Here is an 18,851-nt window from a genome sequence, read left to right as displayed (position 1 = left end):
AGTCTCCTATAATCATGCATGTGCCACTAATACTAATGTGAAACAGCTGGATGAGTCTTTCAGTCAAGGAAACAAACCAGTCAAAGCACAAGAAGAGCAGAACTATTTTGCAGAGCACAGGAGCCTTTCAGTTTGAAAGTATTTTGTAAAACCCGAAGTAGCTCAAAGTTTCCTCCCTGACATGGATTATCTGGTCACCCTATGTGCCCCTTAATTGATATTTATTTTATTTTTATTTACTTGATAGAATATTTGATTTACTTTTATGTAAACTTAGTAAAATTAAAAGTAAAATAGTTTTTATTAGTAGGCTGCAGCAGTATTGACAGAGACTTTTTAAGAAAGTCATACTTTAAGTAAACCATTATTTATGGAAATAAAAAAGAAACAATTTATGTTTTGTTTCTTTTACCCCCACTGTACTGAAAACATACCGAACCATGACTTCAAAACTAAGCTATATACTCAACCGTGATTTTTGTGTACCGCTGCACCCCTCAAATGTATGGCTTCTCATGAACTAATGTCCCTTCCAGGGTGTTCCTCTGCCTTATTCTGTTTAGTATAGTAAACAGTATAGTTATTGCCAGATGCAGCTCACAGTTGGGGATTAATAGAAAAACAAAATAGTTGCTGTAACACCACAGAAGCTCAGTGATCTCAACAATAACTTAACTAAAAAAAATTACATTGTGACAGAAAAAGAATCCACAGCATCTTATTACACTTTACCTTTTATTTTAAAATAATGTAGGAAACAACATCTTGTCTAAATCTGAACTGAATGTGCAGGTTTTAACAAGACGCAAGGTTAAGTGCTGATTTCTGGCCCACTAGAGTCAATTCTCTCAGTCCAGTCTTGGTAGCTCTCTGTCTGCGCGTGCGTGCGTGTGTGTGTGTGTGAGAGAGAGAGAGAGAGAGAGAGAGCGAGAGATGAGTTCCACAATAACTTTCATTGCAACTTACATGTAGCTCATATCCAAAATCAACATGTGTGCCCCCCCTTTCCTCTTATCATAATGTGGACTGTGAACATAAGAATTCAAAGAAAAAATATCCCAAGACCTGAACTAACCCCTCAGCCAGACAAACCTGTGTAGCTTAGTTCTTTCTCTGTTCCACCACAAATGATTCAGCTCAAGAGCTGTGTGGTAATTAGCACAAGGAGTTGAATCAGGTGTGTTAAATGAGGGGAAACCCAAAAATGTGCAGGACTCCGGCCCTCCAGGACTGGAGTTGGGCACCCCTGCATGCTGGTGTTTTGATAAATATATAATAATAATAATAATAATAATAATAATAATAATGAACACTTTATTAATCCCCGTGGGGAAATTCTTTTTACATCTCCCTCAACTTGCTCTTTGTGGAGCAAGTTGTCCGCGAAGGGCAGCCACCCGTAGCGGCGCCCAGGGAGCTGGGGGTTGAGGGTCTTGCTCAAGGACCCGCAGACGTGCTGAGGCTGGGCTTGAACCGGCGACCTTGTGATTACAGGCACATCTACTAAGTTCACCATTTTAAATGAAGTCCTACTCAAAGTCCATGAGTCTCCTCAGCAGAGTGGATACATGTGGATTGAGTATTGTTGCCTTTTAATTGGTGACAGTTTTCTTTGATAAAACTTCCCCGTCCAACCTTGGTGCCTCTCTCAGGGTTTATTCCAACAAACCCCCTGAAAAATAGCGTTTCTTAAGACACTGTGTAAAAATCAAATGCATGGATGTGCAATAGCATGTCATCAAAAAAGATCAAAATACAGGGTTTACAAGTATCAAACCTTTGCATAAATGTGAGAGTGCATGCTGCCTTTTCCTGGAGTTGGAGATTAAAGTTGCAGAATGTGCTGACTCCGTGCTGACTTCGTATTGACTCTGTGCTGACTCTGTACTGACTCTGTGCTGACTCCGTGCTGACTCCGTGCTGACTCTGTGTTATGTGCGGCTTTTTTCAGAGAACTGTTGCATCCCTAGTCCACATGTTAACTCAGACATGTAAAAATTAAAATGAGCTCCTTCTGGGATTTATTTATGGCCCAGTTCAGTCATCTTTCACCTGTCTTCCTTCATATTAAATCTGGCCTGTAGATCAATCTTTTGTTTTCCACAGAATAAAAAATTATGTAATGTCACTCATTCCGCTGATCTGCACTGGCCAGCTCAATAAGTTTCATTGTCGGCAACCCCCAACCTCTGCTCAGTTATTGGTGTCGGATTGCGCAAAAACATATCAGTATCAGTCAAAATTCCACACTGGTGCACCACTAGCAATATGATCAATATGGGACCGTCACATCAACTTTGCAGAACAGAAAGCATACACTCTTAACTAAGCATATACTCCTTCTCCCCATCATGTGGTGTAACACAGTTCTGTCACAGTAGGCGGTGGGGGAGGGCATAGCCTGAGAGAAAATCCCGCCGGGACCCCTGGTGTCATATGAGAGTAATTAGATTGATAGATGCTCTGCATGTTCATATAATGCATTTAAATTTTACGATTGTCATAGCTATGGCAGTTCTAATTATTTAATAAAGCAAAGGGCTGTATTAGATACCACACTGGTTTTGGCCAGCTGTGGTTTTTTGAGGCACCATGGCCTGTCCAATTGGCTCAAGCCCTACCCCCCATATATGAAGACCGTCAGCATCCATTTTTGGATGAAATCCTCTGTAACTGTGCAGCGGTAGTCCTTAGAGCCCCACGGACCTGTGATTTCGTAATCCGACCGTGGGTGCACCCTACCATGCAGACACTGTTCCCCCATACGTGCAGCCAATGAAATGCAAGAGTGGTTTGATGGGCACCAGAATGAAGCCAAACACGCTCCATGGCCTCCCCAATCACCAGATCTAAACATCGATGAACATCTGTGGTAAGTTTAATATATTAATCTGCTTTATACCAATTTTCCTGGTACAGTAACAGTCACTGCTTATGTTTGCATTCAGTAGTGACACCTGCAGGGCACTTCTTTGGACTGTGGGGGACACTTGAATATGAGGGTCCACACACAGAGAGCTGGGTCTAGGTCCCTACCTCAGTCCTCGAAGTGCAACGTCACCATGCTACCCATCAAACATGTCATATTTCAATTAAATCAAGGCTTGGGTAATAATAATGTAATGCAATAAGTGACCAGCAGGTGCCACTGCAGATAAGAGAACAAAAGAAGCAGACAGGACAACAGCTGTGAATTAGTGGTGTGCGATACTAGAAGATTTGTTATCGATGCGATACCAAGTAAATACAGGGAAAGTATCGCCGATACGACACCGATATCGATACTTCTTAATTACTTAATATAAATTAGGAAATGAGTCATACTACAATACAATTCTTACTTGAATGCCTTCTTCATAGACTGGACGATTAACCAAATAAAGCAGCGCAACATTACAGTAACTAACAATAAATAAACCACTAACTTACGTGTACTATTAGAGCATTTATGTCATTTATTTAAACTTTATTTTACCAGGTATATTAACTGAAAACCAGTTCTCACTGCTTTACGTGATATTCGGGAGAAATAGCAGATTACGCATCGGAACTGCCTGGGATATAAACGTCATGCGTGTAACAGAAACTCTTCAGCCAATAAGGGCAAAGGTGTGTCGTCATTTGGCGGTTCCATTTTGTGCAGCCGGGTGAGAGGTCGAAGTGCATCTATTGTTACATTAGATGCATTACATTAGATGAGGCCGTAATGTATTGCGTCAGGATCAGAATGGCTTTAAGCAAGTCGAACGCACTCAATGACCGGACTGGGGAAACAAACTGAAACGCGGACTTAATACAGAGGACTAATAACAACAACCAGAAACAGTTGATCACATGTGCACGCGCCTGTTTGAACTTTGATAGCCTGGCGCCGCTGAGTCATGTGACAGCTGGGAACGACATTTGAGAGCATTAGCGCATTCGGGTTAGTGATGGGATTTATGGCTCTTTGAGGGGATCCGGATCTTGGCGATCCGTTCCTTTCAAAGAGCCGTTCAAAAGAACGGCTCTTTTGGCTCTTTTTAAATATTTAGTCAGTTTTAAGAAGCCAGCTTGGGGGCATCTCAGTTTATCCTGGAAATAATCACTGGGAGGAATGATGAGGTGAGATTTGTAGTCAAATAATTAAAACTCAGATATCACACACCAATATCTGAGTTTGAATTATTCTGAAATATTGATTATTACCTCATTTGTCATGTGTGGACTATATTCCATATGGTTGCACAACATCCCTCTGCTTAGACAGTGACATCACTATTTTGGATTTACCTTTAGTACAAAGTGTGTGTATGTGTAAAGCTACGTTGACTTATGTTATTCATACAATACCTACTCACAAATAAACATCAAAAACAAAGCCGGCTGCAATGAATTTCTGTGCAAAACAGCTTTTACTACAAACACTTCGACACAATGTGGAAGTGAAGGATGCGTGCACAACTATCATCATGCTGTTAGGCAGTAGCACCCCTGCGCTGGGTGCGCCCCTCCCCCTATAACTGTCAGTGGTGTAAAGTACTTGAGTAAATGGACTTCGTTACTGTACTTAAGTATTTTTTTGGCTACTTTGTACTTGTACTGAGTATCAAAAATATAAGCAACTTTTACTCTCTACTCCACTACATTTGTGACTGAATATATGTACTCTTTACTCCACTACATTTGAACGGACGCTTACCGTTACTCGCTACATTGTGATTGCGTGCGACAAGTCAGGATCTTTATCTACCACGGCTAATTTCTTCAAGTATGTCTGGCTGCAGCCTGCAGGAGGACGGGGTTGGACATCCAACCCCGCCCACATCCAACCCGGCCCATTAGTACCGCGAAAGCCACGCCCTTGTCCAACACGTCTTAAAGCGGAAGCCAAAGCGAACTCGCAGAACGGAATCGTTGTAGTACCTGTTATGTCATTAAGTTAAAAATCTTTAGTGTCCCAGTGTAATAACAGTGCTATCTATTATTTATTATTTTGTTTGTTAATGTTTCTGCTAGACACACTATTGACTGTCAATTACTGCACAAAGATTTTACTGTGGGACCCGCATGGTTGTTTGTGGTTGTTTTGCTGCTGGTTAAACGTTTCCATCAGTTAGCTGACTATCTAGCCGACTCACTACCAAAACTATGGTAACTAGGTAAAGACCTTCTTGCTGATAATATAGCTTCCATGTAGTTAACAAGACTTGACACTTAAAGACTTTGTGCGTCATCAGATATTACTGTCTGCTCAAACGACTGTTCAGCTTGCTTCCTATGGGTTACTAGTTATTAGCTAGTTAGCAAAGCCACTGTGGTAGCATCCATTAAGGCTGTGCGATATAGCAAAAATATTTTTATCATGATCATATCAAACGATATTGATAATTATCATGGTGTAATTCAAGTCATTATTTTATTACTATGAGTGCTCCATTTTTGCTTGAAATGCCCTTAAGAATTGCCCTTAAAACACCATTAAAGTCAGCTCTGAATTTGTTTTTTTATTAGTTTTTTTTATTGTTTTACCTTTTTTTTGAACATTTGAGTTTGACTGAGACTGACTTTTTGTTCTATTTTCTTCTTCTGCCATTTTGAAACATTGAGGTGTTCAATTTAATGTCTATATTAGGAAATAAAGCCTCATAAATAAATAGTTCCTTGTTTTCCACATTTCTTGGTGTTCTTTGAGCCTACATTCAGTACGAGTAAAATACTTAAGTTCTTTTAAAATTGGATACTTTACGACTTTTACTCAAGTCTTATTGGAATTGGTGACTTGTAACTTGTAATGGAGTAATTTATACAGTAAGGTATCTGTACTCTTACTCAAGTATGGTTTTCAGGTACTCTTTACACCTCTGATAACTGTTCTGTCTCGCGGAGGAGCTAATTTGTGTGTGAAACACGCATAGGAAAAAAAGAACGACAGAAAGAACGGCTCCCCTCCAGCAGCGACTCGGCTCCCATCGTTCATGTTTATGAGCCGTTCAAAAGAATCGGTTCGTTCGCGAACGTCACAACTCTAATTCGGGTGAGAGATTGAAACTGAAGCATCGATCTCATTAAACTGGTATCGATCAATATCAATACCAACATTATTATCGATACTTGGATCGATCCGCCCACCACTACTGTGAATCATTTTTGCAGAATCAGAAAGAAGCAAGAGGTTAGTCCAGCTAATAGGGAAGTACCGTTGAACTATTATTGATGCTTCTTCTTTCATTCTGTATATTTTTTTTATTAACTATTACAACGGAAAAGTAAGGTAGCAGAAAGAACTGTACTCGGCCCTTTCACTTTCTATGCAAGAACCCATTCAGAAAACATTTCTCTTTTCGCCCCTTCTGCGTTGTACATTATAAATCACCTTTTCTTTGATGCTGGTGGCTCGACCTATATTGTTTTGTTGTCCTTCTCGCCCGTCACTCCCCCCATTTCACAAAACCGACAAAATGAAGTTTTTTTTTTTAACTAATGTTACATCTAGCTAGCTATTTAAGTCACGATAGGGTCGTGGATGCGCGCGGCAGACCGATAGCCCACGCAGTTGTTAGGTAACAATTAAGGTAAGCTTTTTATTTCTGCTACCAATCAAAGTATAAACAGCCAATCGTTGCTGCGTTTTACCCGTTTTTAACCATTTATGGACACAGGATTGGATGTATAAGCATAACCAGGAAGAAGAAAGAATAGTGACAGTGATCCTTGAACTGTGGAGAGCAGACTTGGATCAGCTGACAGAAATCCTGAAGGTTACAGGCACCCCAACTAAAGAATTTATCATGAAACTGCAGAGCCAAGATGTCAGTCATAAACATGAATGTAAAGCTTTTCACTGTGCTTTGTCCTTGATGCTTACAACCCAAAATGGCGTTAAAAATACAGTTCTGTTCTGTTAAATAGGTGAATAATACACCTGTTTTTAAGGTGACTCCATGTATGTTTTTATGTAGCATGGCAAAGGAAGACAGCTGTTTGGAAGAATTTACCATAACTGACAGTACTGTATTTCCATTACATTTGTGAGTTAACAAGGTAGACAAATTTTAAATTTCTATAGTTCGATTTGTTATTTTGAGTGTGCTCTGGCTGTAGTTAATGGTAAAAAGAGAACGTTATGTAAAGTTGTAAGACTTTGACCTGCTTATCTTGCAAACAAAGTTAAGTTTCTTAAAACTACTTTCCCTTTGTATGATTTGGTCATTGTACAATATGTGTGTGTGTGTGCATGGGTTATGTTTATTTTATATTGTTGTAACCAAATGGCCCCCAAAATGTAAAAAACACCTGATAATTTGACATTGTGGGGGGACCATTTTTCAGGTCCCCACAGAGATCTGTGAATGCAGTCAAAAAACTAAATACGCCAAAAGTCTTGTACTTTGGTTACTCATGGTTAAGGTTATGTCGTCATGTTGGGATTAGTGTTTCCCCGTATAAATGAATGAAGAATCTCCACAAAGATATAATTACAAACCTGTAATTATAGACTGCCAGACACAGAAGCATTTGTCCCTCCACAGAGCACGTTTCCACTGCTCCAGAGTCCAGTGGCACTTCATCCGATCCATGGAGTATCTAGCAGGGAAGAAATTTCACAAACTGATTATGCAAAAGTGGCATCCCATGAAGTACCGTGCTACAATTCACTGAGCTCTACAGAATGACCCATTCTTTCACAAGTGTTTGTAAACCTGACTGCAAGGCTGGGTGCTTGAATTTATACACTTGTGGTAATGGGTCTGAATGAAACACATAAATTCATTAAGAGGAGGATCCCAATACTTTTTTCCATATAGTGTATGCATATTCCCATTGTCTATGTATAGCAAGTGAAAATTATATTAAAGTGTTGTAGTGAGATTTTGTAATGTACAAAAGCACAGATATGGAAGCCAACAGTTTACACTGTGAATACACAGTATACATTCATGGCTACATGCTAATGAAACACATGCATTCCACAGTAAACATTACATGGTTATGACATTTACTATTTGTAACATAAATAAACAAACACAATCAACTGTTTGGGGGGGGTGATTAGGGGGCACAGGCCTTCCACTATCTGGAAGGCCGTGCAAAAATTTTTGGCCCCCTTGATGAGCAAATCAAGAAACATGACATACAAAGATCACTGCGAGACATGTGTGTAAACACGCTTGGTGTCCTCCAAACCAGCACTGTACGTATATTTTATGCATTTATGAGTCACTAAACTTTTTGTGTGCTGTCTGCTGGCCTTCAGATGTCGTCTTTGTCTTTCGAAAAATTCACGTTTAATTTCTTATGCTGACCCAGTAATATATTGAAACCACGATTTGCAAAGTTGCAAAGCAGAAGGGTTGGCTGAATTACAGGAGTTCTGTCTAGACAAGAAACAGAAATGCTTGTTCATGCATTTATTTTTAGCAGGTTAAACTATTCTGTATTCACAGGTCTTGGCAAATAATCAATCAGACAGCTGCATCTCATCTAGAATGCTGTCACCAGAGTCCTCACTAACTCCAAGAAAGAAGGGCATATTACATCGGTCCTTAAATCACTGCACTGGCTTCCTGTGCATTATAGGATTGATTTTAAACTATTATTACTTGTGTACAAAGTAAATGGTCTCAGGTCCAAATACATTTCTGATTTACTTGAACATTATGAGGCATCCAGACCCCTGAGGGTATCTGGGAAACGTTTACTCAGTGTTTCCAGAATCAAGACGAAGCAAGGTAAAGCAGCATTCGGTGTCTATGCTCCCAGTTTGTGGAACAAGGTTCCTATAGACCTGAGGTCTGCTAAAACTGTTAGCTCATTTAAATCAGGGCTTAAAGCATTACTGTTTGCTGTACATTTTCAATTAATTAAATCAGTTAATTCATACGTTGTCACTACAATATAGCAACTTCTCAGTTAACTATTTGGCTTTTAGGTTTTTTAAATGTAGTTTTAGGTAGGCATGGACTCTCCCATGGTGTTCCTGGTGTCACAGGGGCAGCTTTGGGAGGACAGTACTGCATTGATGGTGGTCGGCATGGTGTTGCTCTCAATTTCAGCAGTACCTTTTGTAACTGAGCAGCGGTGTTTCCACATGAGGCCATTTTATGGAACTGATCTGGGATCTGTTGTTGGCAGCTCAGTGCTCTACCTCCATTCGATCACCCTAGGAAGGCACATTGCTTGGTTCCCAGGGATCTCCTTTGGTTTACCACTGTTGCCTCCCACATCCTGTTCTGAAGATTGGAGCAGTTGAAGTCATCAAATCGAGATCATCATTTAAATCAATGACCTGACATCCTGCTTCTCACACTACTGTAGTAAGTGTGTGGGTCACTTTAGTAAAAGATGCGATTGCTCTTTTTAAAGGGAGAATCGGGGAGCGTCTAAAATCTCATACTTGTTTCCGATGTGGAAGGCAAAATATGGTATACAATGTGAGCAGGACATCGAAATCCTAAGTATAAAGGAGACTGTAGAGATATGGTACATTCTGTGAAACAATGGACACTATTCTATCCCACAAGGCTGCTGGAGCTGCAAACAGAAATGAAGTATGTCGCTTGTTCAGGATTTTTTGTCAAAATTGCAGAGGATGTGCAGACTGTACAAATTTAAGTAGGAAACAATACCCAGTTACATCAGTTGATGTGTTTAGTACAATATATGCTCTTCTTGTTTTGTCCTGTTCATTTTGTTTTTAAATGCTAAAAAACATATTTAGATGTAATTTTTTGGGGCCAGGAACCAATCAATAATGGTTTTCCATTATTTCTTATGAGGAAAATTCGATCACAACTCAAACTTTTTAGGATTCCATCCGGAGTTCTGAACGGATTAAATTTGAATTCTGAGGTACCACTGTACTGTGATCAAATGGAAATTCACTTAAGCATGATAGAAAATGACAATGGAAAATAATATGACTTCATTCTGTTTATTTTTAACCATTAAAAGGTATGCTGTGCCTTTATATTTGCATTGGTTTTCATTACTTGACCATATCTAAGCAAAGGTCCAAGGGCCTAAGCATTTTAATGACAGAATATTGCATCTAATCAAAAATGTGACTTCTTTAAAAGTTAACATTATGTGATGATTTCCAGGCAGGAGCCTAACAATTTGAAGGATTTTGGCCACTAAAAATTCACTTCAGCTGGTTTCCACGAAATGGACAAAACACCATCAATTGATTTACTGCCACAAACTTCATTAATTGTCTCCTTGCGAAACAGTTCCATTTACACAAAAGATCAATAAAAAGCACTTTCTGTGTACTGTACCTACCCCCAAGAGTCTTTCTTTGTCTCTGTTTGCAGCTCCATGGCCTTGTGGGACAGCGCAGCATCCATCATTTTGCACACTTTGGAATTTCACGGAATGTACTGTTCACCTACTGCCTCATTCATACTGAGGATTTGGATGAACTGCTCACATTGCATACTATATTTTGCCTACTACATAGTAAACAAATATGCGATTTCAGATGCACCCTGATTCTCCCTTTAAGAAGAGTCATCACCTCCTCTTACTAAAATGACTGACACACTCACTATACAGGTATCTGAAGTAGGATGTCAGGTCATCCATTAAAATGATTATCTAATCCAACAACTTCAACAGCTCCAGACTTCAGAACAGGACTGGGAGGCAACAGTGGTAAACCAAAGGAGATCCCTGGGAACTGAGCAATGTGTCTTCTCAGGGTGGGGAGGATTGAATGTGCCAACAACAGATCCCAGATCAGTTCCATAAAATGGCGTCATACGGAAACATCGCGGCTCAGTAACAAAAGGCATGGCTAAAATTGAGAGCAACATCATGCCAGCCACTAGCCATACGGTACTGTCCTCCCAAAGCTGCTCTGTGACACCAGAAGCACCATGAAAGAGTCCATGCCCACCTAGGAGTCCCCACCCCTGTGTCCACCATGGGGGGTGGGTGGAGTGCACCCATTGCCAGGTCTTTATGGACAAAGGCTTCACCATCACCCTCATCTGCCCAAGCATCCTCTGAGGCATTGACCAGCCGACCCTGCCAGGGATGGAGGCAACCCAGGTGTGACCTGTGTTCCTCACTGGTGTGTGCACAGATGAAGGGGAGGAGGCTGCTCCACAGAGCAGGAAGTATAGCTCACAGACGTCTGGGACCACCACATCATAGGGCTGGACCTGCTGTGCCGACTCGGGGGGAATCGACTCGCCCATGGACAGCCCCCACCTCAGTGCTGATGTGGTGACCCTCCAGTAAGTTGGTGGCCAGAAGCAGAACCAATGGACACAGCGACGGACTGTGGCCAAGGGGACCACCATGATCCCGACTGTTCTGGCAGCCCCTGACGTTCAACCAATTCCCCTGCAATGCAAGGGTGACAGTGCAACATGACAATCCTGAGATTTTTATCAGTGTGGTTTGAATGTCCGGTTACTCTGAGCAAATTGAAATAAGGCTAAGAAGTCCGTTTTGCATTCTGTGTTTATTGATGAATTTTCAGAAACGTGGATGATTATCAGACGTTTGGGAATCAGCAATTGCTCCGTGTGCAGTAGTAGAACTTCCAGCGACGATCTCTGAAAATGCAAAGAACAGTTTTATTTAATAAGCAAAGTAGTAAAAGATTTGAAAATAAATAAATTTAATCAAGGTAGCAGCTTATATTTGTTAGAACTTTCATGTTGAACAAATAGATTATGGATGACTTTGAACAATTTAAAAATGTAAAACCCATTTCTAGGTATAAGATTTAATACGTACTCGTGTTTATTGTGGTGGATGCTTTCAGCTCCAACAAGGAAATTCATACTTGGAACAAGCCAAGTGAATTCCTCATCGTAATTGTTCACGTAAGGTGTCCACTGACAGTTACTGTTACAGTAGTTATAAATTTGGCAGCACTGAAACTGCCATCTGTAAATAAAGGGACATTGCAAAACAATTATGAAATGAAAACTCAAATATACTTCAATATGAAAAACAACAAAGTGGTTACATACTGAGCGGCAAACTGATTCATTTATATGAAAATTGAAACTACCTGAATCTTTAGGCTTGCCCAATGGAGACCAGAACAACACAGAAATTATTTGCAAAACAATTCACATTGTGAGATGTTTGTGATACGCATGCTAAAATTTGAAAAAGCTTTGAGGAACAGAGATCACGCAAAACATTGTGAAATACATACTCTTGCAGTCTTTCCATATAGCCCAAAATATGCAAGCTGATGAAAATAACACTCTAAGAGTACAACAAATTGGATCTTTTAGTAATAACCAATGCCTCGTATGTCTGGTAGTACTACTACTAGTAGTAGTAGTAGTAATAATAATAATAATAATAATACCTTCTATCTTCATGTTTATTGTCATGATAGCTGCTCATCCCCGTCATGACATAATTGTTGGGACATACGAAGGTGAACTCCTCATCAAAATCATTGACTTCTGGTGTCCAGAAACACTGTGGGTTTGAGTTAAAGGTGTCCTTGCACTGAAACTCCCATAACCGGTCCTCACGGTGATTGTCATGCTTGCTAAAAAAAAGATGTTGAAACTGGCATTTGCTTCACTGGACAACACAATTGAATTAAGCAATGGAGATCACAATTGTACGGCAAGTATATATCATGAACTTAGAGGTATGAAGGACCTCTCTGTGTGTGAGTTTCCTTTAGCTACATTTCCTCTCACAACCCAAAGGCAATTATTTTACAAACCGACAGCAGCTAGCACACCTCTTACCTATGTATACTCGAAATGGATTGTTTGTACGGGCAGTCAAAATTCAGAGGATTATCATAACTATTTTCCCAGCGGGGTTCTGCAATAAGAACACAACAGCAATTAAAAACACTTTCTGGAAGAAAAAAAGATTAAAAAAATCTACCCATCTAGTAAATGACACCAAGGATTTAATCATATATCTAATGTACTTGTGTGGCATCACAGTTAAAATGGATATTACCTAATCCTTTTACCAAAGGACAGACAAGAAGAAGAAGGAGGAGCCTCTTCATTGTTTTAGAAGTGCGTAAAATGCATAAAAACCACAGCTTCTGGGGTGTTTTTATACGAAGACAGCCTGCCTTCCCCTGCCGCTACCTAAATATAATCAAGGTCTCCATGTTTTCAAAAGCACTACAAGGTCAGCGTTTCTGTTTGTTCAGGTGTTACGGTCAGTTTGGTTTTTTTGTCAGTATACCTGCAACACTTGCAACATTCTGTAAGAAACTTGACACATTTTGCAACTGATATTATTTTATCCCCTTGAGTTAGATCATTATACACGTATGGTAAAATGGCTTGTTATTTTCTGTTTCAGAATTTTTTGAATGGTCCCTCATTATAGACTTGCTGCTATTGAGTAATATGGTTGTAATAGACCTTGAATTAACTTGTATAAATGTATAAAGACTGGAAGAGTGACATAATCCAAGTCTAAATCACTAAAGTATTCATCGTGGTTTATTTTCATTCAGGTTGAGTAACTTCATCCACCGATCCTCCATGGGTGTTTCTCAATATGTATTATTTGACTGTACCTGTGTTCTCATTTACCCCTTTGACATCATCTTCAATTGCCGAAGACCAGTTTCAATACTAAGAACACAAGTACAGAGGACAGTAAAAATATCTAGATGTCGTTCTTGCCCTCCCATAAATATCAAGGATACATAGGTTGCATCCTCATCAGACAAGACCAATCCCATGATTCATTGCGCCTCAAGTTCATTCTTGGAAGACAAATTAGCAAGACTGGTCTTGCCAAGACCGCAAGTACGATCTTTGCGTTCTTGCTAATGAGAAACACCTCATGACTTTAGCTAATGCATGGACAAATGGGCCAGGAGCCTATACCAGATGGTACAGACTATCTATACAGCACAAGGCCATAGTCAACTTGGATAAATTAGTCATGTTTAATGTAAACACAGCTTGCTTTTTATAAATAAGTCAATGCTGTTTTAGACTACAGTGCTAGCTTTGCCTACAGTTAACCTGAGAGTGAGTTCACATGGTTGGGGAACACACTCCCCCCTACTGGTCCAAGGCTGCCACACCTGAGGTCGTTCACATACACTCACCTAAAGGATTATTAGGAACACCATACTAATACGGTGTTTGACCCCCTTTCGCCTTCAGAACTGCCTTAATTCTGCGTGGCATTGATTCAACAAGGTGCTGAAAGCATTCTTTAGAAATGTTGGCCCATATTGATAGGATAGCATCTTGCAGTTGATGGAGATTTGTGGGATGCACATCCAGGGCACGAAGCTCCCGTTCCACCACATCCCAAAGATGCTCTATTGGGTTGAGATCTGGTGACTGTGGGGGCCATTGTAGTACAGTGAACTCATTGTCATGTTCAAGAAACCAATTTGAAATGATTCGAGCTTTGTGACATGGTGCATTATCCTGCTGGAAGTAGCCATCAGAGGATGGGTACATGGTGGTCATAAAGGGATGGACATGGTCAGAAACAATGCTCAGGTAGGCCGTGGCATTTAAACGATGCCCAATTGGCACTAAGGGGCCTAAAGTGTGCCAAGAAAACATCCCCCACACCATTACACCACCACCACCAGCCTGCACAGTGGTAACAAGGCATGATGGATCCATGTTCTCATTCTGTTTATGCCAAATTCTCACTCTACCATTTGAATGTCTCAACAGATTTCGAGACTCATCAGACCAGGCAACATTTTTCCAGTCTTCAACTGTCCAATTTTGGTGAGCTCGTGCAAATTGTAGCCTCTTTTTCCTATTTGTAGTGGAGATGAGTGGTACCCGGTGGGGTCTTCTGCTGTTGTAGTCCATCCGCCTCAAGGTTGTGCGTGTTGTGGCTTCACAAATGCTTTGCTGCATACCTCGGTTGTAACGAGTAGTTATTTCAGTCAAAGTTGCTCTTCTATCAGCTTGAATCAGTCGGCCCATTCTCCTCTGACCTCTAGCATCAACAAGGCATTTTCGCCCACAGGACTGCCGCATACTGGATGTTTTTCCCTTTGCACACCATTCTTTGTAAACCCTAGAAATGGTTGTGCGTGAAAATCCCAGTAACTGAGCAGACTGTGAAATACTCAGACCGGCCCGTCTGGCACCAACAACCATGCCATGCTCAAAATTGCTTAAATCACCTTTCTTTCCCATTCTGACATTCAGTTTGGAGTTCAGGAGATTGTCTTGACCAGGACCACACCCCTAAATGCATTGAAGCAACTGCCATGTGATTGGTTGATTAGATAATTGCATTAATGAGAAATTGAACAGGTGTTCCTAATAATCCTTTAGGTGAGTGTATAGTGAACTGTACGTCAGAGACAACTGAACAGCAAATCCCAGGGTTACTGTGGGAGGACCCAACACTGCTGCTTTACCACATCTTACTACATTCTAGTCATCTCAGCCTGTCAGGAAAAACCAAGAACCAGAAATCACAAAGGTTACGTCAACAAATAAACACCCCAGACCATCCATCCATCCATCCATCCATTTTCTCCCGCTTATCCGAGGTCGGGTCGCGGGGGCAGCAGTCTCAGCAGGGAATCCCAGACTTCCCTCTCCCCGGCCACTTCATCCAGCTCCTCTGGGGCAATCCCGAGGCGTTCCCAGGCCAGCCGAGAGACATAGTCCCTCCAGCGTGTCCTGGGTCTTCCCCGGGGCCTCCTCCCAGTGGGACATGCCCGGAATACCTCACCAGGGAGGCGTCGAGGAGGCATCCTAATCAGATGCCCGAGCCACCTCATCTGACTCCTCTCAATGCGGAGGAGCAGCGGCTCTACTCTGAGTCCCTCCCGAATGACCGAGCTCCTCACCCTATCTCTAAGGGAGAGCCCAGCCACCCTGCGGAGGAAACTCATTTCGGCCGCTTGCACTCGCGATCTCGTTCTTTCGGTCACTACCCATAGCTCGTGACCATAGGTGAGGGTAGGAGCGTAGATCGACTGGTAAATCGAGAGCTTCGCCTTTTGGCTCAGCTCCTTCTTCACCATGACAGACCGATGCAGCGCCCGCATCACTGCGGAAGCCGCACCGATCCGCCTGTCGACCTCTCGCTCCATCGTCCCCCCACTCGTGAACAAGACCCCGAGATACTTAAACTCCTCCACTTGTGGAAGGATCCCATCCCCAACCCGGAGAGAGCATTCTACCCTTTTCCGGCTGAGGACCATGGTCTCGGATTTGGAGGTGCTGATTCTCATCCCAGCCGCTTCACACTCGGCTGTGAACTGTCCCAGCGAGAGCCGAAGGTCACGGTCTGATGAAGCCAACAGGACCACATCATCTGCAAAAAGCAGAGACCTAATCCTGAGGTCACCAAACCGGACACCCTCAACGCCCTGGCTGCGCCTAGAAATTCTGTCCATAAAAGTTATGAACAGAATCGGTGACAAAGGACAGCCCTGACGGAGTCCAACCCTCACCGGAAACAAGTCCGACTTATTGCCGCTCATGCGGACCAGACTCTGGCACCGATCATACAGGGACCGAACAGCCCTTAAAAGGAAGCCCGGTACCCCATACTCCCGGAGCACCCCCCACAGAACTCCCCGAGGGACACGGTCGAATGCCTTTTCCAAGTCCACAAAACACATGTAGACTGGTTGGGCAAACTCCCATGAACCCTCCAGAACTCTGCGGAGAGTATAGAGCTGGTCCACTGTTCCACGGCCGGGGCGAAAACCACACTGCTCCTCCTGAATCCGCGGTTCGACAATCCGGCGGACCCTCCTCTCCAGAACCCCCGAATAGACCTTACCAGGGAGGCTGAGGAGTGTGATCCCCCTATAGTTGGAGCACACCCTCTGGTCCCCTTTCTTGAAGAGGGGGACCACCACCCCGGTCTGCCAGTCCAGAGGCACTGCCCCCGATGTCCACGCGATGCTGCAGATGCGTGTTAACCAAGACAGCCCCACAGCATCCAGAGCCTTCAGGAACTCTGGGCGGATCTCATCCACCCCCGGGGCTCGACCACCGAGGAGCTTTTTAACCACCTCAGCGACCTCCGCCCCCGAGATAGGGGAGTCCACACCCAAGTCCCCATACTCTGCTTCCACGTCGGAAGGCGTGTTGGTGGGATTGAGGAGGTCTTCGAAGTACTCCCTCCACCGACCCAAAACGTCCCGGGTTGAGGTCAGCAGCACCCCATCCCCACCATAAACAGTGTTGATGTTGCACCGCTTTCCCACCCGGAGCCGCCGGATGGTGGACCAGAAACGCCTCGAAGCCGTCCGGAAGTCGTTTTCCATGGCCTCGCCAAACTCCTCCCAAACCCGAGTTTTTGCCTCAGCGACCGCCGAAGCCGCATCCCGCTTGGCCTGCCGGTACCCGTCAGCTGCCTCTGGAGTCCCACAGGCTAAATAGGCCCGATAGGACTCCTTCTTCAGCTTGACGGCATCCCTCACCACTGGTGTCCACCAGCGGGTTCGCGGATTGCCGCCACGACAGGCACCGACTACCTTACGGCCACAGCTCCGGTCAGCCGCCTCCACAATGGAGGCGCGGAACATGGCCCATTCGGACTCAATGTCCCCCGCCTCCCCCGGGACATGGGAAAAGTTCTGCCGGAGGTAGGAGTTGAAACTCCTCCTGACAGGGGATTCAGCCAGACGTTCCCAGCAGACCCTCACTATACGTTTGGGCCTGCCAGGCCTGGCCGGCTTCCTCCCCCACCAACGGAGCCAACCCACCACCAGGTAGTGATCAGTTGACAGCTCCGCCCCTCTCTTCACCCGAGTGTCCAAGACATGCGGCCGCAAGTCCGACGACACGACTACAAAGTCGATCATCGAACTGCGACCTAGGGTGTCCTGGTGCCAAGTGCACATATGAACACCCTTATGCCTGAACATGGTGTTCATTATGGACAATCCGTGGTGAGCACAGAAGTCCAACAACAGAACACCACTCGGGTTCAGATCGGGGGGGCCGTTCCTCCCAATCACGCCACTCCAGGTCTCACTGTCATTGCCCACGTGAGCATTGAAGTCCCCCAGTAGAACAAGAGAGTCCCCGGAAGGAATGCTCTCCAACACCCCTTCCAGAGACTCTAAAAAGGGTGGGTACTCTGAACTGCTGCTCGGTGCATATGCACAAACGACAGTCAGAACCCATCCCCCCACCCGAAGGCGAAGGGAGGCTACCCTCTTGTCCACCGCGGTAAACCCCAATGTACAGGCACCCAGCCAGGGGGCAATAAGTATGCCCACCCCCGCTTGGCGCCTCTCCCCGCAGGCAACTCCAGAGTGGAATAGGGTCCAACCACCTTCAAGGAGACTGGTTCCAGAGCCCAAGCCGTGCGTCGAGGTGAGCCCGACTATGTCTAGCCGGAATTTCTCAACCTCGCGCACCAGCTCAGGCTCCTTCCCCATCAGAGAGGTGACATTCCATGTCCCAAGAGCTAGCTTCTGCAGCCGAGGATCGGACCGCCAAGGTCCCCGCCTTCGACCACTGCCCAGCTCACAATGCACCCGACCCCTATGGCCCCTCCTACGGGTGGTGAGCCCATTGGAAGGGGGACCCACGTGCCTTGTTCGGGCTGTGCCCGACCAGGCCCCATGGGTATAGGCCTGGCCACCAGGCGCTCGCCATCGAGCCCCACCCCCAGGCCTGGCTCCAGGGGGGGCCCCGGTGACCCGCGTCCGGGCAAGGGAATACGTGGTTCCAATATTTTCTTCATCAAATGGGGTCTTTTGAGCCGAACTTTGTCTGGTTCCTCACCCCGGACCTGTTTGCCTTGGGTGACCCTACCAGGGGCATAAAGCCCCGGGCAACTTAGCTCCTGGGATCACTGGAACACGCAAACCCCTCCACCACGATAAGGTGTCGGCTCCAGGAGGGGGTGAATCACCCCAGACCATATGTCTTTAATAACAT

General features: G+C 43.9%; 2 protein-coding genes and 1 long non-coding RNA gene across 3 annotated transcripts in view; 2 read left to right on the top strand and 1 right to left on the bottom strand.

Annotated features, from left to right (window-relative positions):
- Nucleotides 1–3,642, top strand: part of LOC140588276 (uncharacterized) — a 30,291-nt gene extending 26,649 nt beyond the window's left edge. Inside the window, exon 7 of the mRNA XM_072710202.1 lies at nucleotides 3,435–3,642. The gene's annotated coding sequence lies outside the window, so the exon portion shown is untranslated. The remainder of the gene's footprint in view (nucleotides 1–3,434) is intronic.
- Nucleotides 3,643–5,922: 2,280 nt separating this feature from the next.
- LOC111845699 (uncharacterized) lies at nucleotides 5,923–7,164 on the top strand. Its single transcript, XR_002838696.2, has 2 exons — nucleotides 5,923–6,554; nucleotides 6,642–7,164. It is a non-coding gene; the product is annotated as an uncharacterized lncRNA (long non-coding RNA).
- A 4,271-nt stretch (nucleotides 7,165–11,435) lies between these two features.
- On the bottom strand, nucleotides 11,436–13,071 carry LOC111845680 (hemagglutinin/amebocyte aggregation factor-like). The gene is made up of 5 exons (XM_072710386.1): nucleotides 12,940–13,071; nucleotides 12,717–12,795; nucleotides 12,320–12,508; nucleotides 11,731–11,883; nucleotides 11,436–11,546 (listed from the first exon to the last, which is right to left on the bottom strand). Exons 1-5 carry the CDS (start codon nucleotides 12,989–12,991, stop codon nucleotides 11,501–11,503), a joined length of 519 nt encoding a protein of 172 aa, XP_072566487.1. The 5' UTR covers nucleotides 12,992–13,071; the 3' UTR covers nucleotides 11,436–11,500.
- Nucleotides 13,072–18,851: the final 5,780 nt, after the last annotated feature.

The sequence above is a fragment of the Paramormyrops kingsleyae genome, chromosome 3 (assembly GCF_048594095.1).
Source record: "Paramormyrops kingsleyae isolate MSU_618 chromosome 3, PKINGS_0.4, whole genome shotgun sequence".
Taxonomy (NCBI): Eukaryota; Metazoa; Chordata; class Actinopteri; order Osteoglossiformes; family Mormyridae; genus Paramormyrops; species Paramormyrops kingsleyae.
This window is presented reverse-complemented; position numbering and strand designations above follow the sequence as displayed.

Excerpts from the sequence above, each read along its gene's own strand:
- LOC111845680 (XM_072710386.1), bottom strand. The coding sequence starts at position 12,991 with ATGAAGAGGCTCCTCCTTCTTCTTCTTGTCTGTCCTTTGGTAAAAGGA. Across the intron at positions 12,796-12,939 it reads TCCTTTGGTAAAAGGATTAG|AACCCCGCTGGGAAAATAGT; the intron begins GTAATATCCATT and ends TTCTTATTGCAG. Across the intron at positions 11,884-12,319 it reads AATAAACATGAAGATAGAAG|ATGGCAGTTTCAGTGCTGCC; the intron begins GTATTATTATTA and ends CTTTATTTACAG.